The sequence below is a fragment of the Elaeis guineensis genome, chromosome 3, assembly GCF_000442705.2.
Source record: "Elaeis guineensis isolate ETL-2024a chromosome 3, EG11, whole genome shotgun sequence".
In the NCBI taxonomy this organism is placed as follows: Eukaryota; Viridiplantae; Streptophyta; class Magnoliopsida; order Arecales; family Arecaceae; genus Elaeis; species Elaeis guineensis.
In genome coordinates this window covers 104,919,252-104,940,180 of record NC_025995.2, presented here as the reverse complement: position 1 = coordinate 104,940,180, position 20,929 = coordinate 104,919,252, and the positions used below count along the sequence as shown (strand labels likewise).

Genomic DNA, 20,929 nt, shown 5'->3' with positions numbered 1-20,929 from the left:
ATGAAATTTATGTAATTTTTTACTTCTTTTTGAAAATCTATTTTTGTTGTTCTTGAAGGTCTTTAAACATTCTTTTAACAGTTTTGTCCCTGCTAAACGTTGCTTCCCCTTGAGTAAAATCCTAGTTCCTCTAGCAGGCATGGTCTCAATTCTTGGTGACCTTTTCTTTCTGATGGCCGACCATCATTAGTTGTTTGAGTATGCTTTTTCACATTATTATTGTCTGAAACTATTTTTCTTTCGAGTTTTCTTTTTCTTTTTGCACTTCTTATTGTATGAGTTCTGTCACGAGGGAGAGTAACTACATCATCCTTTAATTTTTTAGAAACCAATCTATGGATAAAATATATTTTGTCACATTCCCAAGAGGTTATCTGCTGCTCTTTTTGGATGTATGTGTTGATAGTACACACATTATGATGTAGTATGGCTTGTTATCTTTATTTTTTAATGCACAGACACATCCTACACAATCATGTTTCATGTCCTCCATTGATCTTCACACCCATTATTCATATCAGGTACATATGGATGCTAGTTTTGTGACAATTTATAACTAAGTTTCTCTTTCGTTGTGTTTTCCTCTTCTAAGCACTTTTCTTATACTTTGCTTACTTCATGCTGCCTGAAGCTATTGCAATTGTTATGGCACCAAAAGATAGTTCAAGGTAAGAGTTTTAAGACATCAACCATCTACTTGTTTCCATCAGATTCATATGAGCAATTGCTTCTTATTCTAGGAGATTAAATAATCTTCTCAATTTATGCAGGACCCATGGGATATTCCGACTGACCTCTCTTGGGGGCATGTCAGTTATTAGGCGAAGCCAGCAACTGCTGATGGATATGAAAATTTTGCTTTGTCAGGTCAATATAAAATAAAAGAAAAATAATGAGAATACTGAGATGCTGTGGGCAAAGGGAGGCGGTCAGGTGGAGGAGCCACAGGAGGAGAAGAAGAAAGAAAAAAATAAAAATATATTATTTTTAAATAATAAAATATATAAAAAATAATATATAATATCTTAAATGTTCTTTATAGTAAAATATATAAAGAAGCACCGTAACAAAATTTTATTTAATATGAGTAAAAAAAAGATAAAAAGATAAAAATAAAAGAAGCTAAAAGAGATATAATTGATTCAAGTTGAGAAAGATATAAGAAGAATAATGATTTTCTATTGTATTTGGATTGATTAGGGTGTAAAAAATAAATTGATATGTGATTTAAATATAAGGGATGGATGGATAAGGGCCATAGGGTTGAGGTGGGGCATTAAAAAATAAATAAGAAAGTAATGAATGAAGAATAAGAAAGAATGAGAGAGAGAGAAAGATCAAAGTTATGTGAGAGAGGGAAAGAGAGGTGAGATATGCGAGTCATTAAAAAAGAGAGAGAATGTAGATCATAATTATTTGGATCATCTTTTGATGTTATATATTGATATGGGGTTTAAATATAAAAAGTAGATAGATAGGGTTAGAAATTTTGGGAGGGAGAGAGAGGTAGGACATCACATGTGCATTATTAAAGAGAGAGAATGCGGATCATAATTATTTTTATTATGTAGTATTTTTTATAATTCTTCAAAATTTTACATGAGATATGGGATCATAAAATTAGTGGGGTTGATTTTTACTTTTCTTAATAATGTGTGTATATATATATGTTTAATATTTTTTAATATTTTATAAGGTCAATTAATCTCATATTTTTTAACATGCATCCGCCACTGCCAGCAATGTGGTTATCATTCTCGTAAAGAGCCACCAGATGGGGTTGGTATATACGATCACTGCTCATGTGTCCATAGGAACCCTAGTTTGATGTTTGATGTGGTGGATCTTCGATGACCATGATTTTTCTCCATGCCTGGATTATTATGCTGAATTATACATAAATCATGGATACGGTAAGTTCATTGGTTTTACAACTCCATGTATATGACTAATTATCGATCTGGTTTTCCCATATATAACAACAGAATACATTGTTCCAGTTAACTCAGGCTGTGATTCATCAAATTACATCCTTTTCAATTGAAATTGGTCCATCAATGTCTTTGCTTTTATTTTTGTCACTAGCAAAGACCTGTGCTGTGCAGTGAGTTTCAGTAAAAGCTGTAGTTTTGATCAGTATGAAAAAATATAATTCCACTTGAAAAAGGTAAAATATACGTTATCATCAAGAAAATTATAGAGAGATCAATATGTTGTGATATTACTTTAATATCAATTATTGAGAATGTCTGATTAGGACATCATCACTATAAGATCTTTTTGATATCACTCGTGTCACAGCAGGAAGAAAGAAGAAAATAATACAGATACAATTAGTTACGTACAACAGCTCAAGTGCTACCTCCACGGAGCATGTAAGCTTCATTAAGAAAGAGAACATAAGTGTAAGAGGAGAACATCCACTCTCAATTTTTCGTACACAACTCTTTCAATTAGAAGCTACTCTTATAAATGCTCTCTCAAAATCTCTTAAGGAGACTTTCACAGGCTTGCTAGTATCAAGATCCTCATGTCCTTAGATATTTTTTGTGGAGTGAACTGTTATATCATGTCCTCCGTAACTGCTCTGTTTGATGTTATGCTTTGTCGTCGATCCCCTATCGGTGTTTTACAGGGTCTGCTCTATTTGCTGCGCCATTTGAAGCTTTGTCGGACTCCTTTCAATAGCTACATGAGCCTCTCACGCACTGATATCTCCACTCATGGCTCTCTGCCGCTCTCTTTCACCCATAAGGCTTCTTAAAGGCTCTAAAATCTAGCTCAGATTCGAATCAGACTCTGGATTGGATTCCTATAGCTTCTCGACCATTCGATCGCATCTTAGATCGGAAACTGACCATTGGATCACACCCCATCGCGACCCTGCATGTCCTCTAATCACTTGAAATGGCTCACAGCCGTTGGATCTTGACCGCAAGCCTTGTAGACCGTCCGATCGTGCCTTGGTCCACAAGAGCTATCGTGAGCCATGAGAAACCAGCTCGAAACGCCTATTGGTCCACCATACACCGTGTGAAACACGGTGTGAAACGTCGTTGGTGTAAAACAGCGTGAAGGCCTTGGGTTGCGCCCGCGTGTTCACTAGGTCAGGCCTGTGCACGCCCTTGCACTGGGCCTGGTCCTGGCCGACACACCTATGGGCCCGTCGGTCCTGTGGGCCTATCTGCCATCCGTGGGCTTTATCAACCTACCTTCTCATCTTCTTCCATACGTATCTTCTCCATCTGAATTTTGTTTGGGCTGTTTTTGAGCTCGTTGAATTATGTTCGGACTGTTTTTTAGCTCATGGAACTCCGTTCATCGTCTTGGATCTCGTTTTACGCTTCTTATGGATTGAATCTCGAAGTGTATTTTCTAATAATCTCCATCTTGACTCGATATTTGGTCTTTATCTGATTTTAAAAGTTTTTGGATCTCCTCGTCCTCATATTTTGGGACAAACGTCTGCTATTTATGGATGGACAAATACAGAAGTCAAGCCAAACCACTCGATTCCATCTCCATCATATGCTGTGCACCTCACAGCACCTTCTGACGTGAGACCTGCTCGGGGTAGTAGCCTCCTGGTGACGTCACTTATCCTCTTCCTGAGTCTCCCATTCCGTGCTCCATCCATCTCCACCTGGAGCACTATCTTGCACTGGGCTTCAGCTAGCATTCTCTATGTAGATGGCTCCTCCTTGCATGAGAGAGCATCGATCAATTCTCCATGATTGATCTCCATCTTGATTGTGTCTGTCTTCTTTATCTTCAATTTTACTCACCATCGCCGTAATTTTGCACTGGTACTGTCCGACTCTGATATCAATTATTGTGATATCACTTGCTCTGATACCAATTATTGAGAATATCTGATCAGGACACCACCAGCATATGATCTTTTTGATACCACTCGCGTCACAGCAGGAAAAAAGAAGAAAATAATACAGACACAATCAGGTACGTGGAACAGCCCAAGTGTTGCCTTTACAAGGCATGCCTACTTCATTAAGAAAGAGAAACATAAATACAAGAGGAGAATACCCACTTTCAACTCTTTGTACACAACTCTCTCAAGTAGAAACTATCCTCACAAAAGCTCTCTCAAAATCCTCCAAGGAGACCTTTTCACAGGCCTATTAGTACTAGGATCCTCGACGCCTTTGGATGTTTATTGTGGAGCGAACCGTTATATCGTGTCTCTCCGCAGCTGCTCTACCTGATGCTCTGCTCTGCCTTCGATTCTCTGTCAATGCTCTGTAGGGTCTGTTCTACCCGCTGCGCACACTCAAAGCTCGTCGGACTCCTTCAGGTGGCTGCATGAGCCTCCCATGCACTAATGCCTCCGCTCACGGCTCGTTGTCGCTCTCTCTGCGTGTTTTTGGTTCTGTTCGCCCATAGGACCTCTTAAAGGTCCTAAAACCCAACTCAGATCGGAATCAGATTCTAGATCGGACTCCTGTAGCTTCTTGATCATCCGATCGTGCCTCAGAGTGAAAATTGGCCATTGGATCATGCCCCATTGCAACCTTGCACGTCCTCTGATCATCTGGAATGGCTCACAGTCGTTGGATTTGGACTGCAAGCCCTACAGGCCATCCGATTGCATCCTGATTCATGAGAGCCGCCGTGAACCGTGAGAAACCAGTCCGAAACACCCATCGGTCCACCATACTCTGCATTTCACGCGATGTGAAATGCCATCGGTCCATGCATGGGGTGTGGACTGCATGAAGGCACTGGGCTACGCCCACGCGTTTGCTGGGTCGGGCCCACATGTGCCTGCGGTCGGCCCACGCATGCCCGCATGCTGGGCATGTGCCTGGCCTGCATGCCTGTGGGTCCACCAGCCCTATGGGCCCATCTGCCATCCGTGGGCCCTACCAGCCCACCTCTTCACCTTCTTCCATGTGTATCTTCTCCATTTAGATTCTGTTTGGATTGTTTTTGGGCTCGTTGGACTCCGTTCGTCATCCTAGATCTCGTTTTGGATTTTTTGTGGATCGAATCTTGAGGCCTTTTTTCTAACACAACATTCTTTCAATTTTTTCTCTTCAGCTACGTAGTTGATAAAAAAATCAATGCTGCATTAGTATTTTGAAAAAAAATCTTTTTATGTTATCGTAAAATACAGCAACAAGTACAGAAAAAAATAGCTGGATAATATTGGATTACTTGATGCGGATTTTTTTCTTGAATGATGGTGTTGCCAAGTCTCTATAAAAGAATTTTTTTTTATATAGAAACAATGCTTCTAAATAATTAGCCCAAAAGTTTAATACCTGATTGTAAGAGAAGATATTTTTTAAGGAGTGGTCTGCTCAAAGATTTTTGAATATGTGTATGTTTCAGAAGTTGGAATTAGTACTTCCTCCAGAAGTTATAGCAAAGAAAATTCGGCACTGGAAGCTTCATGTGAGTTGCCGAGTAAAAGATTGTTATCTTCAAAATTCTTTATTACTCAAAAATTATGATCAGCACTTTCAGTATATCGCAAACCAGACATGATTTGGAAGGTGTAGAAATTGTTAAGAATGTTTTTCTATAACACCTAGAAAAATAAATTTGTTTGATATAGGATGGATGGCAAGGTTGAACGCTAATATACTAATTAATTGCTGAGCTTATTTTTTGAATATAATAAAATTGGCATCACCAGTATGATCCTCAACTATCACATGCAACTTGTACCTTAAAGATTTAGATAACATGAAAGTATACTTATTTAGAAGAAAAATAAATTATATGATTTTGCATAAACTTCTAATATAATCTAAAAGGCAACATCGTTTGTTTACTATGGCACTGGAGGTTGGTTATTTTTGTTGCATTGGTTGCACAAAAAATTATCACTATATATTTTGATTGCAGATCTATAGTTGTAACATACTTTGTACCATCAATTGTAGGAGGTATCAATCGCTTTCAATTTTGCTCTACACATACATTATTATAAAATAAAATATATAAGAATGTACTTTTAAATCTTTTGCATCTATCGACTACTGAACGTGAGTGGCTTGCAGATCCATCTCTAGTAATTCTGTAATTGTTCTCTTGTTCGTTGTTTCTTCGTGTATAGGATTAATAAGTACAACCTGCTTTTCTTTCGTAAATGTAATTGTGGCTATTGTCCTATTGAGTCTGTATATCACGCAATCAATTTGTAAGTTTTAATATATATAAATTCTATTTTTTTAGTATGTAAGGTAGCATATTATTTTTTTATATCTGTTTTGATAGTTGAATATAAAGTCATGTATCACATAATTGATAGTATTTCATAGTTTGGAAACAACATACATGTATTTACATTGTAGGCGAATATTACACTACCAAAAAAACTATCCACAATAAAAGATTTTTTAATACAATAGATCAGAGATGAATATATCGAACTGTCCTTGGAATAGATTCTGTAATTTCTCTAAGAATATTGCTAGGTGTTGCTTTTGATAGACATGAACCACCTAACACAATATGTCCATGATGACGAAAATTGGAGCACAAAGAAAGAGCAACTAATCGAGCTATGTTCTTTTTCATGTACTTATCAACAAAATACTTCATTAGACAGGAATAGTTTTTTTTGTGATGTCGGTGATTCTGAAAAACGATCTAAAAGATATTGCTAAAGTCCAGATAAAGTCACTCTCAATGCTAAGACCCTTTCTTCTTCATTCATAATATTTTTTGCAAATATGATTTTTTTGGATCTTTCCATTCATTATCTTGATATGATCAAGTACGTCAATATTGAATTTCATTCTATATTCATTTAATTCCCTGACTATTTCTCTAACACATGCTTATTGTACGGCACTACTTATCACTACGGGGGTCCATTTTAGAATTATCATTTTTCTATAATAAATATATAAAAAAATCAAAAAAAAATATTATATGTATCTTAAATTATTTAGACTTTGGGAATTTGGAGTTTAATAGAACTAAAAAGTATACGGATAGGGCAAACCTATCATTTGACTAAAGTGAAGGAAAGAAAAAATTAATATGAGGTGGAGATAAATGGATCTATATGAATCGTTGAAGGAATGGAGCAATATTTGAGAGCTGACTCAGCTGCTCTCGAATAAGCTCTTTGCGTACTCATAGGTGTGGGATTTTCTTTTTCTTTTCTTTGGCTTGGCTCTTTCCCGATGGAAGGTTTGTTAGAATTGAATCAAAATCGGTTGTTGTGAAAGATTGGGTAATTTATTCAATTAGGAGAAAAAATAGGGGGGAGAGAAAAGAGCGGGAGGCTCGCAGCAAGAAAAGATTAGAACGAATTATCTAAGCAGACTTTCTCTCATCTAAAAGAGGGAACTATCAAAATTTTAGAATGAATAACAAAAAATAAATAAAAGTGAAATCCTAATACTAAAATATTACACTACATATGCAAAAAAATATATATTGCTTATTCTTTTTTTATACTTTTTTTGGATCGCCAACAATGCAACAAAAAAAAATTGAAAAACACTCCATTGGTCCAACACCAATAACTTAGACAAAATTATAAACTATACTTTATACATATCTTAGAATTTACGCGTAAAAAGAAAAAGTTTGCTTTCAATTCAATACTTACATTTTTATTCTAATATTTATAACTAAACAATTTAATTGTACCGTAACTTTGGAATCCATGCATTTTTTTTCTATTTTTTTAAAATAAAATAAAATTTTTTCATGCATATTGCCCAAATTTAACAAAATTTTATATACTTAAAAATAATTAAAAATTTTTTTTTTTGATATTGATATTTGTAATATTATTTCTTGATTATTTTTTGATTTCAATTTGTCAAAGCGGTGATTTTTTGTGTAGCATAATTTTGTAAAAAATGTTAATTAAATTTATTTTTTGAACGCTAAGAAATTTTCTTCTTCACTCATAATATACCTGGTAAATATAATTTTTTGGATCTTTTTATTGATTATCTTGATATGATTAATCTTGTCAATATCGAATTCCATCCTATATTCATTTAATTTCCTCATCATTTATTTAGTACATGCTCACTGCTCCGCACTTCTTATAGTTATAGGAGTTTTTTTTACAATTACTATTTTTTTATAATAAATACATAAAAAATTAAAAAAATATCATATACATTCTAAATCATCAAAACAAAAAAATATCTACATCTAAAATATAAAGAGCTATTACGCATTTTTTTACATAGCTAACATTCAATTTTTTATTATAATGAAAAATATAACTTATTAATAAATGATGGTTTAATCCAATATTTATAATCAAATTATTTAATCGTGTTATGGATACTTTTACTGCTAGTAAATATTTTTTTACTTACCAAAAAAAAGTAATTTTTTATTAAAAATACTACTACAATTTTGAAATCTATGCAATCGTTTTTTCAAAATATATCTTATAATATTTTCTATATATTATGATCTCTTATATTAGTATGATATAATATTATTATATTATATTATATTATATTACACCAATATAACATATTAATATAATATAATTTCTATTATACAATATTATTATATATAACAATATAGTATGAAATATTATAGTAAATCATATATATATATATATATATATATATATATATATATATATTCTAGGGATGAGCATCGGGGCGTTGCCAACTTAGCTCTCTTACGCTCTCCCAGCACGCCACATGGTGTGTGTACATCGACACCGATGTATTGTCCCTCATGGCTTCGCGCGAGCATCGACGAACTCCAGCCACCATCCAAGCTTCCCTATTCAGCCGCTCCTAGCCAGCGACCGTGCGAGCACCGGCGACCGCCCACGATCGGGGCTAGAGAGGAGAGGCGAGGGAGGTTGGTGGTGTCGGAGCCGGAGAAGGGAAGGGGAGGGGGGTTGGTGGCAATGCAGTCGGGGGAGGGGAGGGACAGTCATCGATGCTTGCGCGGAGCCGTGGGGGCTCGGATTCGCCAGGGCCAGGGGAGAGAACAGGAGGAGACGGTGATAGAGCGGGGCTGCAAAGGGTTGGAGAGAGGGGTCGGTGGCATTAGAGCCGGGGGAGGGGAGGGAGTTTGGTGGTCGCACAGAGTAGAGTGCGATGCGGATGGCAGGTGCGGCACGGATGGTGGTGGGATGGGGTCGGATTGGTGGCATCAGAGCCAGGGGAGGGGAGGGACGGGCGTCGGTGCTCGCACGGAGCCATGGAGGCTCGGGTTCGTTGAGGCCGAGGGAGGAAATAGGAGGGGACGGTGATCGGATGGGGCCGCAGAGAGAGGGGTAGGGGGTTGGTGGCACCGGAGTCGGAGGACGTTATGGGGTAGGGGTTGGGGGGAGACGACAGAAGGAAGGGAAAGGAAGGGGAAAAAGAAAAAATGAAAAGAAAGAAAAAAAAGATATTTGAGGAGGGAGAGAAAAAAAATATTATTATTTTATTACTAATAATAATTTAAAATATTATTTTTTCAGGGTATTAGTTTTAAAAAGAAAATATTTGGAGAGGGAGAGAAAAAAAGAAAAAAAATATTATAATTTTATTATTAATAATAATTTGAAGTAGAAGAAAAATATTAATTTTAAAATAATAATAAAAATATTATTTTTTAAAAATATTATTTTAAAAATACTATTAATAATAATAACATATTTTTTAAAAAAATTATTTTAAAAAATTAATAATAAATATTATTTTAAAAATATTATTTTTAATTAATAATAAATATATTATTTTTAAAATATTAATTTATTATTAATAATAATTCAAATAATAACAAGAGTACAGCAACATCAGAAAAATTATTTTTATGCATTCGATGCGGACGGCGGTGGGACGGGGCTACAGTGGGGGCGGTGCAGATGGTTGTGACTTGGGTCTTATGCTGTGGGGGCAGGGGTGGCGGGAGGAAGAAAAAAAGAAAAAAAAAGAAAATATTTATGAAGAGGGAGGAAAAATTATTATTATTTTATTATTAATAATAATTTAAAATAAAAAATATTAATTTTAAAATAATAATAAAAATATTATTTTTTAAATATTATTTTATAAAATAATATGTTTATTATTAATTTAAAATACTATTTATATAATAATATATTATTTTTAAAAAAATAATTTTAAAAAATTAATTATAAAATATTATTTTAAAAATATTAAATTTTAAAATAATAATAAAAAATATTATTTTTAAAATATTAATTTATTATTAATAATAATTTAAATAATAAGAATACAGTAACATCTGAAAAATAGGACAATAATATTTGAAAAATTATTTTCGTACATCCAACCCCACACTACGCGTGGGTCTTCAACTAGTTAATATAAATTATTATATATTAAACATATTATATTATTATTACTATTATAATATTATATAAATAATTATAGGATATTATATTATTTCTCTAATAATTATATATTATAATAATATAGGATATTATATTTATACTATAATAATATGTTATAATATTTTATATAAATATTCTTATATAGTATATTATGTTAATATAATATACTATAATATAATATTATTTTATTATAGTATAATATATTAATATATCATGTTAATATTATTATATATTGTTATACTATTATTATAATATATTGTAGTATATTATAATATATTATATATATTATGTTAATATTTTATATTAATATAATATATATTAAAATAAATTATAAAATTTTTTTGAGAATAGATCGAAATTATAGATTCATCCAGTAATTTTCAAAAACTATAGTTACATCCTAAATGATTGAGTTAAACCTACCATCCAACGCATGCCAGTTGGATGGATAGTTCGTTAATATTAACTTAGGCCTGTGTGCCACGTCATTATAAATTTCTGAAACGATCAAAATTGCCACAAACAAAGGATTAAAAAAATGAAGCGGAAAGCTACTCTTCTACAAATTTCATTAGCTTCATTGTTCTCGTCTCCAACGATGGCCTCCTACTCCGATGTCCTCTGCTCTGTCTGTCATGCGCCTCACGCTACCTTTTAGGTTTGCTCCTCCCATTGAAACTTGCTTCGCCTTCTCCATTTGCGACCCACCCTCTCCGTCTGATCCAACCTTATCAGAACCCCAAACCAGCTCGCGATGGTGGAGGTGTTCAAATCCAGTCCGTTGGGGTCGGGAAACAGCGTCAGGCTGACGTGGATCGGCTGGCCGTAGATGTAGTCAGGATTGAGCTTGCTGCCGGAGATCTTCTAGTTTCGGGAAGGGAGGCATCCGGAGGACCTGGACATCGAAAGCAGAGGACTGCGATGGGTCCATGGAGGCCGGCAGGATGGTACGACTCTTCCGATGTGTCTTCCACCTCGTTCGACCCCGACGAGTCCAACCCCGCCACCTGATCAACCCAACCACCACCTCCGCCGCCGCTGCCTGACATGCAGCTCTACCTCTCCATCGATGGATTCTCCTTCACCACCGCCACCTCTGGGACGGTCACAGCTCCGCTCTGCTTCATGGATGCAGACTCTGGTGAGGACCCAGTCGAGGGGGCGCTCTCCCGTGACGCAGAGACTGGCTTTTGGAAAGCATCGCTGACCTCGGAGTTCCAAATGCGGATGAAGAAGTCGGGCTCGGGCTTAGGATGGGTGCTCTCGGAATTGTGGGAGGCCAAGGCGGAGGCGGCGGAGAAGAAGGGAAGGGACTCTCTGGACAACCGGGCCTCGGCCTCGAGACGAGCGTTCTCCCACGGGGTTATGTGGCGGGTGGCAGGGAAGGCAGTGGAGGAAGAAGAAGCGCCGCCGCCGTCGGTGGAGGAGGGGACAGCGGCGGGGGCATAGGAGTCGGGGTTGATGCCCATGCGGAGGAGGCCCTTCTTGAGGTGGGTGTTCCGTGTTCCTGTAGTTCTTGATCCCGTTGTTGCCGGAAATGGGCCACTATGATGGAGCACCTGCGATGAAGTGTTTCAGACGAAGAGAACAGACAAAGAAAGAGGGGATCCAAAGTAATCGGACGGCATGAGATCCAAGCAATAAATTAAATCTATGGATGACGAGATGATCTGGCAAGGAAGACAAACAAAAAGGAGAAAAAGGACCCCGTTTTGAATGTGATCATTATTTTTTCTTAAAAACATAAAATGAGGGAGATGATATCGTCGATGGAGATCTGGGCTTGGATTTGGGAGGGGTCACCGGCGAACTCGATGGGATGCTTGAGGTCGGGGGCCCGAGAAGGAGGTGGCAATGTCGTTGGGCATGGAATAGGGGAAGGCGGAGCCACCGGTGAGCACGACAGGTGAGGCGGAGACGAGGATCTTACGGTGGTGGAAGCCAATGAGCAGCTCCCAAGCCTTGAGGTTGGCCGTGCACGAGTTGAGGATGGTAGCGGTGGCATTGAAGGCCCAGAGCTGCTGGTTGAGATCGCGGAGGAAAATGATTAATAGACTTGCTTCTTTTTTATCAAGATTATTACGGGGAATAGTTTAGTTAGTTTATAATTTTAAAATTTTTTTCTATATGCCATCACATTGTAGAAGTGTAAGTATAGATTTTTCAAATTATTAGATAAAAATATAATAAACATGGACCTCAAGAAAAATTTTGTAATTTACTCTATAATTATTATATATAATAACATATTATATTATTATATATAATAATATAGTATAATATATTATATTATATTTATATATATCATTATATATAGATATATTATATTATTATATTATTATTATAGTATTATATGAATATTATATATTATATTTTTATATTTTTATTGCTAGGAAATATTTTTTTAGTCACTAAAAAAATTTATTAAAAATGCTACCACAACCTTGGAATCTATGCAACCTTTTTTTTTAAAATAAGTAATATTTTTTTATCTATGTATATTGCCTAAATTTAACAAAATTTTATTAATAATTTTTTAAAACATATTTTTTATAATTTAGGATTTTTATTATAATTACGGCGAAATGGTGGACTATTCTATAAAAATAATAAGTAGAAAGGATTTTTTGCAAAAATATCATTTTTTAAAAAGTTCCATCTATAACTTTCTAACTCATTCTCCATATCTTAGATCCTACCCTCCCCCACTCCCGATCCCCAAACCCTAGCCCCCTTCATTCGTCGCTCCCAGGCAGCATGGCCCACTCTCTCCATTCCTCCTCCCACAATCTCTCCTCTCCGTTCTTCTCCCATAGGCTAGCCCCCAGATCAGGCCCCTAGCCTCCCATTAGATCCTTTTCTCCTTCTTTTTTTTATGCGCCAAGAACTCATAGAAGTGCTATGCGGCCATCTTTTATTTCTTAAAACCCTAATCCCCTTTCACTTATCCACCATTACCACCACTCCCAAAACCTCCCCCTCCCCCTTCGATTCCCTCACCAATGCTCCCCTTCTCTCATCACACCCCCCCTCTCTCTCTAAACTTTGAGGCTGGCCATGGACACTAGCCCTCCTTGGCTTCAACCCCAATATGAACCCAACCTCAACCCCTCCTAAGCGATCGGTGTACTCTACAACCTCCAGATTGATCGTCCCTCGTCCTCCACTGCTACCCCCCTTCTCCTCCCTCATCTCCTGCCAGGCCCCCCTTCTGTCACGGTCAACATCCCCATTTGCCGATGATGCCCCCCGACCTTCGGACACCCCCTCCCCCATTTCCTTTCCCCACCCCTTGTAGCCGACCAACCACCCCTTGTGTCCGCATCGCCCCCTCACTTCCTTTCCCTACCCTTGGCACCTCCACCATCGTCGTCCTCGTAGGCTCCCTCCTGCGCCACTCCTTCTCCCTCCTCTCCACCAGCATCCACCCCATGGCTGTCTCCGATGTCCTCCACTGCCTCTCCCTTCGTGCTATGAACATCATCCATCATATGGCCATCCAATCATTATTGTATCCTAAAAGTCAATTGTTGGCTAACACATTATATATTTTCAGGATCTAAATTTATACTTGTAATACTTTCATTATAAATAAAGGGTTTTTTCTTTCCAATCATGCTTTTGTATCCATGATTTATTCTAGAAATTAATAAAGATAATTTTTATATTTTCTTAAAGAGTTAAGAATTTGAGACATACATTAATTAGTGGTTAATTTTTAAATGCTCCCGATCAAGGGATCATCATGGAGGATAGTGATCAATCCATTTGAGATCGGTGCACGGATCATCTCATTTGTGGACAGATGAGTCTTGAATCTACAGTGTAGAGACACTGGGATGAAGGTGAAGATGCAGGTGATTGTTAGAGAACAACTTGCACTGAGCGTGACCAATACGAGAACCACATGGATATCTACTCACTCATTAGTGATCTTCTCGATGCTGCAGTAGTATGAGTGGTCTTTTGACCTGCGGTGATGTTGGCTATTCGCAGCGAGGCTACTGAGTTTGACTGTACGTTTTTTTGGTCCTTAGTCATTCGGATCCTTGCTGTGTATATTGACTTCAGTAGATTCAGGTTCGCTATTTGAAGTAGGATGCACTTAGATGAAATTTATCGATCTTGATAGAAAAGAAGAAGTCCTATGTGATTTGCGAGATTGAGTTCAGAAAGTCTTTGGCCAAAGCAGATATAAATGCTGGAAAAAAATTTTCATGGGATTCACAAATGAATTTGAGTCGAGCCAATCTTACATAAGACTGACGATGGAGTTTGACGAGTTCTTCATGACCTCCGTCAAGTCAGAACACATGATAGAAGGACTAAATCATACGATAACTGCACCTAAGAGTTTATATTTTTATTCTACTGGATCGCCACTACATATTGCTAGGTGTTACTGATGGATTGTGAGATCCATCGGATGTCATCTTGATGAATGATGGTCCTCGAAGGGTAGAATTAAAAATATTTCAATTCATCGAAAAGAATTTCGATGATATTGTGATAGAAATCATAATATATCTCACTACCAGATAGAATGGAACCTATGGGGTCACACATTAAGAGATTAATCTCGAATTTACCAATTGGGTTTATGAAGTTTCAATTGGGTTAAAGTTTATTTGAAACTCTATTAGGTTTATAAAAATCATGCTAACACATGGTTAAACCTAATTCTTCTTGAGACTTTGATTTGATCAAGTCCATAGCTTTGAATCTAACCTAAATTCATTTGGATTTAATTGGGCTCTTAATTATAATTCCAAGAGAATTTAATTAAGTGAATTAGTTGGCATAATTATCCTAACATTATCTCTTCCATATCTCCTAATTATCTCTAAGTATGCATGTGGAATAGATGAAAGAATGGGTGGCATAATTTTTTTTTGAAAATTATTAAGTGCCGTATCCTCGAGGGGCTCACCCCCTCTTATATGTCATGGCGTGAAGGAGAGAGGGTGGGGTCCATGCCCCATCTCTTATGGCTGGAGATCCCTTTGTGGGGTGCCAAGAGTTGGCATCCTAATCACCTGACATGTATTCCATGGATGGCTATTATACATACTTAAAAGGGCTAATTAATTATCTTTTATATCTGATTTTATTTAGTATAAATCATATTTAAAAGGTAGAGGATTCTTATGAGATAAGGATCTACCTTTTTAAGATGACAGGGTTCCCAATATATGTCAAGACTTATGTCTATTTAAAGGGAGGTCTCTAGACTTTCTTAGTATTGATTTTACATCAAGAAAATCTTTCCTCTCTCCATCTCCATGCCTCCTCTCTCTCATATTCTTTCTTTCCATGCTTAAAGGTTGGGTGTTCCCTCTTCCACACGCCTAGAAGGAGTTTTAGTGATTTAGAAATCAAGAATCGAGAAGAAGAAGAAGAAGGCTGCAAATCAAGAAGTTGATCTCTCAATTAAGATCAAAAGAGTTGATCAGAGTCCTCAAAGCTGAGGTTCTTCTTGAGAAGAAAAATCTTCTACGAGAAGAAAAGTTCGAGATTGATCTCAATGGATACCCGTAGAGGCCGGACACTTGTGCAGCTCCATTTTCTATGAATCCAAAATCATCTGAAGCAAAAAATTTCTACCCGTATAAAGGTAATGAGATATGATCTCATATTTTTTTTAAATTTTAGATTAATTATATATACTTTCTTCTGAGCTTGGATAAGTTTAGATCTAATATCTTCCATGCGGGGTTAAAGGGTTTAACCCAATTTATTTTTCGCTGCATGTTTTTAAAATTTTAAAATCTACACATGCTGCCTATCCTATTTTCTATCAGTGAAATTAGAGCTAGATTTTTTGAAAATATATATGATCTAATTTTTAGGTTAGATCTAAAAGTTTTAATGATTTAAAATCAACTTTGTGCTGATATAAAGTTGTCCTGGTATACGGTTTACCCCCTATACTGCAAGGTTGTCCTAGCACGAGATTGGTTGGTTTTAAAAATTATTTTCAAAATAATTAAATCAAATTTTTTAGATCTAAAAATTAATATATATGATATATTTATTTTTGATTTAGATCTGAAATTAAAATGATTAAAAGTTCATATCAAACTGGTATAAGGTTATCCTGATATAGGGTTTACCTTCTATATTGTAAAGATTGTCGTAGTTTGATGTGAATCAATTTTTGAAAAGATACTTTCAAAATATTTTAATCATTATTTTAGATTTGATTTTATATATATTTGATATGTATAAATTTAATTTTAGATATGAAATTAATGTACTTGTGATGTATATTTAATTTAGATTTGAAACTATATATATTCGATATATGAAACTAAGTTTATATCTGAAATAGTTTTAAGATCATAAGCCATTAATAGCATACAATAAAATATAATTTAAAATTATTTTTAGATCTAAAATTAAGTTATTGCATGTGATTATGGATTGAACAAATTAGGTCTAAGTGATCAAACTACAATTAGGGTCTAATTGATTAGATCAGGCTAAAACCTATTTTTTGATTTTGAGCAGTTGATTGAATCTAATCGATGGATGATTGAGATTAAATCAAAGGAGTTCAAAGTCGACTTTAGTTGTAGTTAGTCGCATCGATTCACATTTTGATGTGAGTTGATTGACTCAAGATCAAAATTTGGCTCAATGGCTCGGGCCCGTTTTAATAAGTTAATCTAATTAATTCTAATCGACCAATTTGGTGTCTAAGACAAGTATTTAGATAGTGGTTATTTAATTAGTTCTGTTGTCTGATCTGATCAATTTTGATTGGTATCTAAGGAAGGCAACGGGGGGACCCCCACACATCTTAACTTACCTGGCCATATTGGGAGATTTAGTTTTGTATTAGGTTACTTGTTGACTCGAGTTCACCTATGCCAGCTAGGCTGGTTAGACATATTGACGTGATAATCTAATTTAATCAGTCGGATGTCAGATCTGCTAATGTAGAAGAGATCTAAACTCAAATCTTCTCATTAAATATTAAGTCTAGAGATCTTTCATTGTTGTAGAGATGCGGGTGCCTTCTTGACGTTGATCGTTCTCGATTGGTTACAGTGGTTTAGTTGTATCGAAAGGTACAATCACTCTATTGACATATGATGTCTCGGGGTAGAGATGAGGTTGGGCCTAATAACTGTTAGGTGAGGGTCTCAATGACGGTTTTGCATCCGTTGGTGAACGATGGGTTTGACTTAACTAAAGAATGTGCCAATAACTGTTAGGTGAGATCATAGGACTTAGAGACCTAGCCTGCTACATCTTGCTTAGTGAAGCAATGGATAAAGTGTTGTCCACTCATCGGTCTGTGCTCATCAATAACTGTTAGGTGATGTGTGTATAGATTAATGAGACCACAGTACCCACTTAAAATCGATCGCGTATAGATTTTTATTTCTCCACCTAATGAGCGTGGAAGATTCGAGAAAATAATCAAAGTTTTTTGTTTATTTTTAAAATTTCTAAAACAAATAATATTATAAATATAAAATTTAATTAGAAACTATTTTTTCTGTAGATAATCATGTCGAGTTCAAACCCTTTAGCCCAAATCCTTGATACAAATAGGTTGACCGGCATCAATTACAAAAACTGACTTCGAAATTTGAGAATCGTTCTCAATTTCGAAAAGCTCACCCATGTCCTCGATCAGAAAGCGCCTGAGTTATCTGCTCGCCTATTCGCTGATCAACGAGCTACACTTGAGAAGTGGATAGATGAAGATAACAAAGCAAAGTACTACATCTTAGCATCCATGTCCAATGATCTTCAGCAATAGCATGAAGATATGAGAACTGCTAAACAAATACTAGTTCACCTGCAAGAATTGTGTGGTGAACAGAGTCGCACAGCTCATTTTGAAGTCTCCTGGAGACTTTTCAGAGCAAAGATGCGTAATGGGCAGGCCATCAGTGATCATTGCTTGGCAATGATCAAGGACATAGAGGAGCTTCAGAAGCTCGGTATAAACATGGACAAGAAACTGTAGGTGGATCTGATCCTCCAGTCTCTTCCTGACTCATATGGACAGTTCATTATGAACTACCATATGAATAAGATTGATGCTACTTTACCACAGTTATTGAATATGCTGGTGACTGCAGAGGGCACTTTGAAAAGTTCAAAGGGCACAATTCTGGCTGTGGAGCGGGCTTCCTCCAAAAGAAAGTCTTCTTTTAAGAAGAAGAAAAAGCCCGCAAAGAAGTAAAAGAACGAGGCCAAGCCCAAAAAATAGGTTCCGAAGAAGGCTGACGATAAAGAAAAATATTTTCATTGCAATATCGAAGGTCACTGGAGAAGAAACTATCTGGCCTACCTGGCAACTGTTAAGAACAGGAAGAAGGATGGGCCTTCTGAAGGTACATCTGAGTTGCTTGTTATAAAAACTAACCTAACGGTTTCCTCTTCTTCTAGTTGGATTTTTGATTCTGATTCAAATACTCATTTGTACACTTCAATACAGGGTCTTGAAGAAGTTAGGGGCCTGAGGGAAGACGAGATCACTCTTCAAGTCGGCAATGGAGCAAGGGTTGCTGCTGTGGCCATTGGAACCTACCCTCTGCGACTACTGTTAGGATTTAGTTTGTTTTTGAAAGACTATTATTTTGTATCTGTAGCTAGTAGAAATTTGATTTCTATCTTTGTGCTGACACAGGATAATTATAATTTTTATTTCAATAAAGACATGTGTTCTATTTATTTTGAAAATAAACTTGTGGCACATGCTTTCTTGATTGATGGTCTTTACCATTTGCATACTGATGCAAGTGTAAACATTAACGAGCAAATTGTGAATGCCATAGGGTCTAAGAGATCTAGAGATACGATCAGCCAAAAGTATCTGTGGTACCTTAGGCTAGGCCATATTGGAAAGGACAGACTCAGCAAACTGGAGAAAGATGGTCCTCTTGGACCATTTACTTTCGAGTCTTATCTAGTCTGTGAATCATGTCTTCAAGAAAAAATGATCAAGCTGCCTTTTGTGGGATAAAGAAAAAGGGCCACTGAGATATTAGCCTTGGTACACACTGACGTGTGTGGTCCATTTGATGTAGAAATCAGGGGTGGCTATATCTACTTCATAACCTTTACTGATGATTATTCACGATATGATTTTGTGTATCTGATGCACCGAAAGTCTGAAATCTTTGAAAAGTTTATAGAATTCAGACATAAAGTAGAAAAATAGATCGAAAAATCTATAAAAGTTCTTCGATCAGATCGAGGAGGAAAATACCTTAGTGAGAAATTTTGGATCTATCTCAAGAAAAATGACATAGTCTCACAATGGACACCTCCAGAGACACCTCAACTCAATGGGATATCCGAGAGGAGGAATCGAACCTATTGGATATGGTTTGATCCATGATGAGCTTCATAGATCTTCTTGACTTTCTTTGGGGACATGCTTTGCTGTCTGCGATTCATCTCTTGAATCAGGTTTCCTCTAAATCCATTCCTACCACACCATATAAGTTATGTCATGGTAAGAAACCAACTCTTGGGTACCTCAAGATTTGGAGATGTCCAACCCATGTCAAGAGACAGCAGGAAGATAAGTTAGAGGCTAGGTTCTTTAGAACTCATTTTATAGGATATCCTAAGAAAATCATAGGATACTACTTCTATATTCTTGAGGATCACAATGTGATTGTGAGCCGTCATGCCGTATTTCTGAAAAAAGAGTTTATCCAAGATGGAGACAGTGGGAGAAAGATTGAGCTCCTGAAGAGCATCGAGTCCGAGAATCTGAATCCAGTAACGAGCCAGTATATGTGATACCTCCTCCACCTTGTAGATTAAGTAGGGTCTCCTGTCCTACTGAAAGATACTTAGGTATTCTTACAGAGAATTTAGAGAAAGCATTCCTTGTGGGAGAAAAGGACATTAGGAATGATCCCAAAATCTATGATGAGGCAATATTAGATACAGACTCCAAGAAATGGATGGAAGCAATGAAGTCAGAAATTGACTCCATGCATTCCAACCAGATTTGATCCTTAGTAGATCCATCTGAACGTATTGTACCTATTGGGTGTAAATGGATTTACAAAAGGAAGATTGGGTCGGATGATAAGGTAGAGATCTATAAGGCAAGGCTAGTTGCAAAATGTTATAGTCAACGTGAAGACATCGACTATCATGAAACTATTTCTCCCATAGCCATGCTGAAATCTATCCGTACTCTGCTTGCTATAGCAGCATTTCATGATTATGAAATTTGACAGATGGATGTAAAAATTGCTTTCCTAAATGGATATTTTGAGAAAGATATCTATATGGAGTAGCCTCTGGATTTCATGTCTAGTGATAGTGATCACAAGATTTGCAAGCTGCAAAGGTTCATATATGGACTCAAGCAAGCATCTCAAAGTTGGAATACTCACTTCAATGATGTGATCAAAATGTTTGATTTCATCAAAAATGAGGAGCCATGTGTGTATAAAAAGATCAATGGGAGCGCTGTCATATTCCTCGTATTGTACGTGGATGACATTCTCCTGATTGGGGATGATATTTTCATGCTGATATCAGTCAAAGTATGGTTGTCGAAAGAGTTCACCATGAAAGATCTAGGAGAAGCTTCCTACATTCTTGGTATAAAAGTCTATAAAGATA

The 20,929-nt window shown here is 36.4% G+C and overlaps 1 protein-coding gene and 1 pseudogene across 1 annotated transcript; one reads left to right on the top strand and one right to left on the bottom strand.

Moving 5' to 3' along the window:
* Positions 1-6,116, top strand: part of LOC105041234 (AMSH-like ubiquitin thioesterase 1) — a 9,897-nt pseudogene extending 3,781 nt beyond the window's left edge.
* A 4,528-nt stretch (positions 6,117-10,644) lies between these two features.
* Positions 10,645-12,066, bottom strand: LOC105041564 (transcription factor MYB17-like). Its single transcript, XM_073253279.1, has one exon. It carries the CDS (start codon positions 11,782-11,784, stop codon positions 11,371-11,373), a length of 414 nt encoding a protein of 137 aa, XP_073109380.1. The 5' UTR covers positions 11,785-12,066; the 3' UTR covers positions 10,645-11,370.
* Between the last annotated feature and the right edge of the window lie 8,863 nt (positions 12,067-20,929).

Bases quoted from the DNA above. Each gene is read 5' to 3' on its own strand.
- LOC105041564 (XM_073253279.1), bottom strand. From the start codon at position 11,784: ATGGGCATCAACCCCGACTCCTATGCCCCCGCCGCTGTCCCCTCCTCC.